The 10,456-nt window shown below is 39.7% G+C and overlaps 1 protein-coding gene across 2 annotated transcripts; it reads left to right on the forward strand.

Annotated features, from left to right (window-relative positions):
- MRPL39 (mitochondrial ribosomal protein L39) lies at nucleotides 1-10,184 on the forward strand. 2 transcript variants are annotated; one of them, XM_074536166.1, is made up of 10 exons: nucleotides 1-189; nucleotides 1,397-1,603; nucleotides 1,827-1,966; nucleotides 2,611-2,710; nucleotides 3,984-4,051; nucleotides 5,328-5,440; nucleotides 6,964-7,029; nucleotides 8,234-8,387; nucleotides 9,326-9,416; nucleotides 10,048-10,184. In XM_074536166.1, exons 1-10 carry the CDS (start codon nucleotides 147-149, stop codon nucleotides 10,053-10,055), a joined length of 990 nt encoding a protein of 329 aa, XP_074392267.1. In that variant the 5' UTR covers nucleotides 1-146; the 3' UTR covers nucleotides 10,056-10,184. The 2 variants fall into 2 exon arrangements, with proteins under 2 accessions (XP_074392267.1, XP_005487225.2); XM_005487168.4 differs by having other exon boundaries at nucleotides 30-189; nucleotides 9,326-9,373.
- Nucleotides 10,185-10,456: the final 272 nt, after the last annotated feature.

The following is a 10,456-nucleotide window of genomic DNA, read 5'->3' on the forward strand; positions in this document are numbered from 1 at the left end:
TGTGGCTCGGAGTTGTGGCGGCGGCACCGAGCCCAGGAGGATCCCGCCGCCCGGCGGCCGCGGGCGGGACAGCGGCGGAACGGCGCGGCTGCGGCCGCTGTTGCTGCCGGAGCGCGGGCAGGAGGCACCGGGGCTGCTGCGGGAGCATGGCCGCGCCGTGGGCCGCCCGCGGGCTGCGGGCCGCGAAACGTGAGTGCAGCAGGGAGCCGGGAACCGGGAGTGCCGGAGGGAGGCAGGCCGAGCTCGGGCTCGTTCTGCGGCCATGCTTTCAGGGGCTGAGGGGGCCTTTTTAGGCCGCTGGGGAGTTGGCGTGTTGAGGGAAGGGCCTTTGCAGCCAGGGAGCGACATTAACCTTTGCATAGGATCAACAACCCCGGGTAGTTAGGGTTGGAGGGGACTTCTGGAGATCATCCACTCCGCTCCACGAGTGGGTGACACAGGAACGTGTCCAGGTGGATTTGTCTCCAGAAATGTCTCCAGGGAGATACTCCACACCCTCCCAGGGCAGCTTATTCCAGTGCTCTGCCCCTCTCCCATGGAAAGAATTTCTTCCTCATGTTGGAGTGAAACTTCTTGTGTTTTAATTTATGGCCGTTGCTTCTCATCCTATTGCTGGTCACCACTGAAAGGAGTCTGGGACCAAACTCTTGGCACCCGCCTTTGAGATATTTATGTGCATTAATGAGATTCCCTTTCAGTCTGCTCCTCTCCAAACCAAACAGGCCCAGATCCTGCCATCCGTCCTCACAAGAGAGGTGCTTGAGACCCCCTCATCATCTTTTTGACCCCTTTTATTGCCTCAGAGTTTCCTGTTGTGATTTTGGGCAGGCAGTGCAGGGTACCAGCATGCTGGAGCTGCGAAAGTGCTACCTTGAAATATTGAGACAAAGAGGTGGGTGATCAGTAGTGTTGTAGAAACCAAAATCTTATCAAGAGGCTTTGAAAACTCAGAATGGGTCACAGAATGGTTGAGATTGGAAGGGACCACAATGGTCATCTGGTCCAACCTCTCTGCTCAAGCAGGATCATCCTAGAGTACATAGTACAGGATTGCATCCAGGTGGTTCTGAAATATCTCCAGTTAGGGAGACTCCACACCCTCTCTGGGCAATCTGTTCCAGTGCAGGAAAGTTCTTCATATTCATGTGGAACATTTGTGCATCTGTTTCTGCCCCTTGCCCCTTGTCCCATTGCTGGGCCCCACTGAGCAGAGCCTGGTCCCTGCTCTGACCCCTCCCTGCAGGCACTGATGAGTTCCCCTCTCACTCATCCCTTCTCAAGGCTGAACAGCCCCAGTTCCCTCAGGCTTTCCTCATTACAGGAATGCTCTGCTGGACTCACACTCTGCTTGCTGTGGGATTACTGCTTACTCAGTGTCTCTCCTGTCTGTGCCCAGGGTACATCTCCACACCGGCCGTCTCTCGGCTGACGCCTGATGAGGTGGTTCGGATGCGAAGTGAGCTCTTCACCAAAGAGAAGGAGAGACAATTGTCCCTGCACCCACGGATTGAGAAGATTGAAGTGAAATACACGGGGAAGCCACACCCTGGCACTGTGTTTGTCATGAACAAGGCCCTGTCCACGCCCTACAACTGTGCCATGCGTAAGTGGATGCACTTCTGAACTAGCCCCTCACGGTGAACGTAGTGCTGCCACTTGAATTAGAAACAGTTCATTTTTGGAGGCTTATTTCACAGTTCATCCTTCCAGGTCATTTACAAATATGAAACTTGCAGTTGTTAGAAATGTAACAGTCTGAACTGCTGATCCTGAAAAATATGGTTAATAACTAACTAATACTTTAGGGGTTCTTTAATTTTCTTTAGATTTAAGCGAATGGCATTGCAAGAACTCTGTTCTGGCTTTTGTGGATGGTGAAGTGTGGGACATGTACAGACCCCTGACCAAATCATGTGAAATTCAGTTCCTTACCTTCAAAGATGAAGATCCAGAGGAAGTAAACAAGGTAAGTTATTATCTTGTTCCATTGTAGGTGACCCTGGTTCTCTGTACCTTGTCTCATTGTAGATAGCCCTAATTATGACCCCTTGATTCTGTGTGCACCTTTCAGTTCCATGCTTGTCTGCTTTCTTGAACTTTGTTGTCATTAAAGGTCAGACATTTTTAATGTATTTTTAATGGTGGGTGCACCATGGTTATCATTGGCTGGACTAGTGTGTGGGCTAGGTGAATTGTTGGCTTTCCTTTCAACTCATGTATTATTTAGGGATTTCAGATTTAAATGTCTCCAGGGTTACATCTGGCTTGCATTGTAATTGCAGGGGTTTTTTTTTTAATTAGATTCTGTTTGGAGAATCATCTCTGAATAGAAGTTTAAATACTAAAGAAAGTAATGATAGAATCATGGAAAAGCTTGGGTTGGAAGGGACTTCAGAAGCTCATCCAGTTCCACTCCCTGCTGTGGGCAGGAATGCCTTCTGCTAGACCTGGTCAGTCATAGCCCTGTCCAGCCTGGCCTTGAACATTTCCAAGGGTGGAATGCTTGGGTTGACAGCTAGGGTTGTGCATCATCCAGTTACATTTTGGGAGATTTTTTTGGAATAATTCGCTTCTAGGCATTAAATTCCTGTTCTGAAATTCTCTTTGCAGGCATATTGGCGTTCCTGTGCCATGATGATGGCGTGTGTGCTAAAGAGAGCATTCAAGGATGAATACTCAGTCAACCTAGTTAAAGCTCCAGAAGTGCCAGGTGATAAAAAATGTTTTATATTGATTGTCTTATGCTGCTTCTCAAGTGAGTGCTTAATAACCAAACCTAGAAAAAAATTATTTTCAATGATTGATGATACTTAGCATTGATATGTGTATTACATGCTGTTGTAGTTGCCTTTAATTTATAATAACCACACTGGAAACAATGTTGTTATCAATGTTCAGAAAATAGGTCTGTGTGGCCACTGTGTTTCCACTTAGGATTTCGTAGCTGAAATTAGAAACTAAACCTCTGTATTGTGAAGTGACATGAGCAGAGTTTCTGGATGTGATGAGACATTTCTGTGGAATTTGCTCTAATAACTGCATCACTTGTCCATCACTTGAGTTTCTAAAAATGACAATGTCTACACCAAATTGGAAGATTACTGAGGTACAAATAAGCTTAGAAGCTTAGTAACAACTTCTGCTCATCCATGACCTGATTTAAGATTTAGAAAAGTGAGAAAATGCACAATAGAAGAGGTTGTTTCAATAACAAAACCTGCATAATTATGAATTTAATATATGAGAAGGTTGGTTGCTGGTCATGTGGAGTACTACAGCTGCTTCTCTTTTTAGCAATTTTAGCATTTTTTGTGATTGGTAAGTAGAGGTAAATATTTCAGTTCTACCAGAATTTGGAATAATCTTGGATAATGATATCAGCTATATCATTATACTGCATGTACAGAAATAGTGTGATCTTACTGGGTTTATAGATTTGATTTCTAAAAAGCCATAACTCAATATGCACAAAAGAGTGTTCTAACAACTGTCAGATGAATTTGTGTTGCCTTTACCAGAAATTTGTGCATTGCTTGTGTCATGGATAAACAGCTCTAATGTTGTCTGATTTCTCTATGCAAAAAAATCCTCTTTATAATGTAATAGCTCACATTTATTGTGTGAGGCATACAATGGAAAAACGGTGAAGTATTTTTAAAGTGAGGGGTTTTGGTTTTTTTCTGCAGTGTTAGATGCAGTTTTGTGAAGCAGTTTATTTTTTCCTGTTTTTATTGGGATTCTGTTATACTGATGTTGCATTAAAATTCCTTTCAAATTACTTTCTCATTCAGTGAAATGAAACTAAAACAACACAAGTTAATCTGTCATTTTATAGTATAATCAGAGATGAAAACTTTTGTGATGAATTTCTAGAAGTAATTCTGGTTTTCTTCTAATTTATTTTGTTGTAAGAATATAGTATGATTGTGAAACGCACACTTGTTACAAACATTAATATTTTTGTCTTTGGATTGGAATTGCAGTGATCTCTGGAGCCTTCTGTTATGATGTGGTTTTGGACAATAAACTGAATGACTGGAAACCAACAAACGTAAGCACTTTTCAGGCATAAACCCAAAAAGTTCCAGAGCTTGTATCCTTGTGCAGTTGTTCTTTTTTGATAAGGGAGAAGAGACAGAGCTTTTTTCCCTTTTTGTTAGTGCACATTTGGAGTAGTCTTTGGGAGCTGATCTCTGCATTTACCACACACTGATGCTATGGCAGAGTGCTCCCAATTTCCTTTCAGACAAAAATAAACTTTGTGCTGTCTTCCACACGCTTTCAGGCTTTAGGTCTGTGGAGCTAGAGAAAATTCTAGTCTGAAGTACAAGTTCAGAAACAGTTGTTGGGGCTGTTGGAGCCTCAGTGCCATATTTGTTACTGTACAGATCTGTTCATCCTCAGCTGCTCTTGCCTGGTAATGTAAATGCAGCCTCAGTCTTTGTGTGAGTAGAGTTTCTGAAAATAAAAGTGTGTATAAAGCATATTTTCTGGTGGCTTACAGCAGAATCAGTTTGTTGTTGAATTAAATCTGTGAGCACATTCAGCTGCAGCTCTCCTTAATAGCTTGCTTATGCTTCATGCTCTGCAGTAAATCTAATAATCTGAATGCTGTAAATCTCAGAACCATTTGTCAGCACAAATATTTTACCATCTGGGGCCCATTCTTGTTCTTGTGCCCAAAAACCAGCAGAGGGGTGTATGGCTAGCAAAGCAATATTGGTACAATGCAGAATTTTTGTTCAATATGATCTTGTGGCTGAAGTAATTTAGTTAGAAATATTTTCTACATGACATTTTAAATGTAATTCCACCTCATAACAATTTCTTATTTATGACTAAATCTGAATTACACAGAACTACAGATTCTGGTCCAAGGTGACAAATTTTTATTTATTAAATATTCAGTACCTTTTTTTTTGCTTTGATCTATCATAATAGAGCTTATTTATGAGTGAATAAATACTACTCTGGGAAACAAGATTTATAGATGAGTATTCAACAGTAGCAAGATTGTATGTGTAATACCATGTAGGGAAAACCTACTATCAAACTGCCTACATGGGCAGTTCAATTAATGTATATTGTTTTTGATGGAAAATGCCTATTTCTCATTGAAATGATTGGGCATTGAGTCTGTGCATTAAAACAGTGATGATCTGTGGTGCTCTTATGATAATAGTAAGACACTCCTACAGTAAAATTGCCGTATTTAGGGTTTATAGTAGATGATCTTTGTTGCTTCAACTAATATTTAGTGTTTGCTGTAATTATCTGTTCATTACAGGTGTGAAAAGGTGGTTACAGTTTTTCTGTTCTTTTATTAGGACAACTTCTGTTCTCTTACAAGGGATGCCAAAAAACTAATCTATCAAGACCTGCCCTTTGAAACTCTGCATGTTGAAGCAAAAGTAGCACGTGAAATGTTTCAGCACAATAAGTGAGTGTCTGAATTTGCCTTTCTTTCAAAGAGTCAATTAGAAATCAAGTCAAATCTCTGCTTGGCTTTTTAAATCGAAAATAAGATGTGAAATAAGAAGGTGTTTCTCCCACTGCTCTGAATGAGCCTGCCTCCATTCTCTTCCCACCAACTTGCTCAACACCAATTTACTTAGTTCTTGTTGTTCTCTTCAGAGGCCAGCACCAGGCACCTTCACTGGATGTAGTTTTGTGACAAAAGACTGAGACTTCTTTTGTTCACTAGTGAGCTTCAAGATTCCACTACTACTAAAGTGAAACTCTGGTGCTTAGCCTTGACATGGTAGCCTTTTCTGCAAGGCTTCCATATTTAAAGAAATATGTATTTTTCATGTCCTGATGTCTTCAAATGAAGATTTAATGAAATGCAGTTTTTGAATTGTGCAGGGGAAAATGGGTAAAATACTTTGGTCTGTGCTATAAAAAAAAAGGTTTGTTCAAAACCTCCTGTCTTCTTTGCTGAGAAAAATACCTCAGCCATGTTTCTGGTCCACAGCTTTTTGGAGAGATGCAGGGGAAAATGAAAAATAATTTATCATTTTGTGAACCAGAATTAAACTACAATGAAGCTAAAGTTGCAAAACAGCAAATATTTTAGCTTAATGCTGAAGGTTATTTTAATGTGACATATGGATCATCATCTCCACTTTGTTGGCTGCACTGACAGCAGGTGGGAGCTGACTTTTGATGGTCCCTTTAGATTTTGTGTATAGAAAGCCCAGAGAGCACTTCCCTGTATTGCAGGCTACCAGCTATTAAGGGCTGCACATTGCATTAAGGCAGTTTAGGTGGTGTCATGGTGTTTTCTAGTCTTACATGGTGTCTTCTAGTCTAGTCTAGTCTGAAATCTCTTATTTGTAGTAGTAGGTCCATTGTATCTTTCTGAATAAAACTGCTGTGGGAGCATAGCCCTCCTATAAAATATGCACAGAATAGACTGGAATAGATGTTTCAATGGGAAGGGACTTAAAACACCCCCCTGGTTCAGCTGCCTGTCTGATGGGGGGCTGACAAGTTACAGCAAGTTATTAAAGGCATTGCCCAGATGCCTCTTAATCAGTAACAGGCTTGGGGCATTGACCACCTCTCCAAGAAGCCTGTTCAGTGTTTGAACACTTATCTCCTAAGGAAATGCTTTCCAGTGTCCAGTTTGAACCACCTCCCAGCATTAAACCATTCCCAAACATCCTGTCTCAGGATCCCATGTTGGCTGTGCCTGATGATTGCACCATTTTTAAAGTGCCTTTTAGTAGTGCTCAGTAAAATCTCTGTAATTTTTCCATGAACTGAGGTTAACTAACAGGTCTGTTAATGAAGCATGTCAATATGTGTTCTCATTAGGAATTTAAAGCGGTCTCAAAGCTGACATAAATACAAGCATGATTTTTAGAAATTTTAAATGAATTAAACTAGTTTCTGAAGTGCTCTTATAAGAGCAAAGCATTAAAGGTGAGGATTTTTTAAATATTTTTTTTTCTTGTCCAGATACAAAATGGAGATGATAGAAAGAAAAGCTGCTCAGAATATGGAAGGAATTGTGCCATTACATAGGTAAGCAAAACTGAACTCCCATTCTGTAGTGATTCACTGGAACATTTGAGTATATTGCAGGTACTCTCTGCAAGTGAGAAGACCAAGTTACTTGGGATGGTTTTAAATTTAAAGATCACTTGTATTCATTACTGTCTGTGGTCTTTCTTAAGTTGGTGTGGTTTCTTTGCTTGGTTTTTTTAATGTAACCATTATTTTGTGATACTTTGTGATACTACATTTCTATTTCTTGTTATGTTAAGGGTGGTAAGTGCCAGAGAAGTCTTACTGTTTTCTGTGCTTATACTTGAAAACTAAATAAATCTCTAGAGCTTGAGAGGCTGAATAAAATACAAACCAAATACTGGTTTGAAAACAAGAGTTAGCATTGTATAATGGATTTTTCTTTCAAAGTTGTCAAGATCTTCCTAACTTGCAATCGACTGTTTTGTAGTGGTGGAGATGAGAATAGAACAGCATCCTGTGGGATGCAGTGTAAGATACAGAGTTCTTAGTCTGGAAGAAGGATAATTGTCTGTATCTCTGGCCATTCTCTGTCTTAGGCTATTGTAGGATATTCAGTTGTGTAGATGTGTAAAGAGTTCCTAATTTGTTTTTGTTCTATCTTAAGGAGCATCATCTATCTAAAGGAACAGATGTCTTTGCAGTGGTGGTTCTTGAAATTTTAGAACAATGTTGTGTCATTCTTTCCTTTCTCCCACTCTGATGTGCTCAATAAAGGGGAAAATGGGCTTACCTATTGCTTTCTGAGAGAGGTTCATTCTCAGTATTTCTTTGCTGTACTGTGCTGTCTCTCTTTTCTTAATTGATTTGCAGTTTTCTAAGAGCTGTAAAGGGAAATAACTGTGCAGGTTGTAAACACTGTATTGTGGAAAACAGGTGATCTTGGAGACAAATCTTTTTCTGCTGAATGACAGTTATCCCAGTTTTAGAGCCAACATGGCATCAAAGACTTTTTAAACCTAACATCCTTTCCTAGACTTGAGGTTTAAATTTTCTAAGTTCATTTAAGGAAATTGTGTGACTTGTACTTTTGGTTTAGGAAACTTCAAAATGCTGAGCTGGAGATTTATTTAGATTTGGTTTGGGATTTGTGTTTTCTTTCTGTTGATTGGAATTTGCTAATGAAAAATAAAACCTAATCTCCTTGTATTTTGCTTCAAATATATTTGGCATATAAACTGGGGTTTTTTTGTCCCCCCAGGTTTGGTGACTTTGTAGATGTCAGTGAAGGTCCTCATATTCCAAGGACAAGTTTCTGTTTCCAGTATGAGATAACAGCAGCCCATAATCTTCAGACTGACCAGTCTGAATTGATAAGGAGATTCCAGGGTGTGTCCTTGCCAGTCCATTTGAAGGTAAGTGATCCATTTTGCACAGGTTTCCCTTCTTTAAATTAGAGCATTTTACCTGTGTTTCCATTTTTGTTAGGCGCTGTGTTGGTAGCTAAAGAGAATTCATAGTTGAGAGCCGTAGAAAGTCACCCTGATGGTTACTGTGTTGGATATTTGGGGTTCATTTTCCTGAAACAGTTGTGGATGTGCAGTCAGAACTAGAAAAGTTTGCATGAGAGGGCCCATGATGTTATTTTTCAGTATGGAAGGTGTTGTTTCAGTTTTATAATTCCTGCATGGATATTTCATTCTGCTTGCCTAAGTTGTGCATGTCAGTCTTCTGACATCTAGGCTACTGACAGTGCTTAAAAGAGCAGAAGAATTTCATGACACCAAAGTAAATTAGTCAAAAAATGTCCAAGCTCTAATGAGCTTAAACAAAGAACTGAAGGTGGAGGCAGGAGTCTTTATTCCCATTTGTGTTGACTTAGGTGATTTTGACCTTGTTGTCTAGCACATGTACTATTGTTTTAGTTGGGGAAGTTTTCAAGAGTTTCTTAGCTGATCTCTGTTTTCCCTTCCTAAGCATAATTCCCTTTTTTGCCAATTAATTCCTCAAGGATTCCACACAGTGGGTGAATCATAGAACCATAAAATGGTTTGGGTTAGAAGGGACCTTAAGGTTCATACAGTTCCAATTCCCCTTCCACGGACTGGGTTGCTCAGAGCTCCATTCAACCTGGCCATGAACACTTCAGGGATGGGGCATGTGATGGGCAGACATTTATTCAAGTCCTCCACATGGGCAAATTGGACACCAAAATTTTAAGTTGTTAAAACAGAACATTTGAACTGGGCATTGTTATGCTTTTGTGGTGTCATTTCTGTACCTTTGTCAAATCTATTCTATGATTAGATTATTTTTTACCTCTGCTAACATAATTTAATGGCATTTCACACAGGCTCACCACACTGTGTGGCACAAGCTGCTGGAAAGATCAAAGAGGCTGGTAAGTGTCACCAGAGGTGAAGTACAGGTTACCAAATACAAAGGTATGCTGTGATAGAAGACACTTTGAATGATTAGAGGTAGGTAGTATACTCAAGAACAGATCTTTAGGAATGGAAATATTCACAGGGGAATAGAAATCAGTAATCTAACTCCTTGTTTATTAGTGGATGTGGTAGCACTGTTTCTGAGGTCTGTTATTAAAAAGCATTGTGCCATTTAAAAAACATATACTATTTGATATGATTTGTCCAATTAAAAATACCTGCAGGTAAATATAAAGATATTATAACCCACCAATATATATGACCAAATAACCACTATCAAGACATATTTAAACATAGGAAGTCTTTGTAAGAATTAAAGAGCAGCTTTTGTAGAGCCTTTCAATCAGTAATTTTACTTCCTTGTTTGGCAAGAGACAGAAAAAAAAGCACTTCATGTCTTCTGAAACTTGTTAGCCATGGAAATGTTCTGAGCCTGCCCCATGGCATCTTCCCTGAACTTAGTTTGAATATTCTTGTCCTTCAGGTTGTTTAATGTTGCAGAAGATAATAGTCTTTGTAGATTGTCCTTTCTTGTTACAGTGACAGTATGAGGGGAGGATTTTCAGGAGAAAATCCTGGAGAGTGAAATAAATTTTAAAAATATAACAAAATTGATATCTTTCTGCAGGTCACTGAAGAAGAATATTTGGAAACAGCAGAACAGTGTCTTGAGGCAAAAGATGGAACTGAAGAAGGAAAACATGTATCAATTTAAATTAAGCTGAATCTCTAAATGTACATAATAAACTGTGTATTTTTACATGACTTGTTTGTGCCTCTTACAAAAATATCTTGGGTAATTAATTTGAATTCTATGATGTAAATCATAGATAAGTATAGACACAGGTATACACAAAATGTTTCAGTCCCCTTTAAAGGTTTCCTTAAAGAAAAAAAGGGTGGGTGAAGTTAATTTTTATCTGCAATAACTTGCAAGTTGCTCCTGTCCTTACCTTGACAACAGTAATTACATGTATCCATCCATATATTGTTGCCTACTGCAACCAAAAGTTGAGACAAATAGTATCTTAAAAAGA

This window comes from Zonotrichia albicollis, chromosome 2 (assembly GCF_047830755.1).
Source record: "Zonotrichia albicollis isolate bZonAlb1 chromosome 2, bZonAlb1.hap1, whole genome shotgun sequence".
In the NCBI taxonomy this organism is placed as follows: domain Eukaryota; kingdom Metazoa; phylum Chordata; class Aves; order Passeriformes; family Passerellidae; genus Zonotrichia; species Zonotrichia albicollis.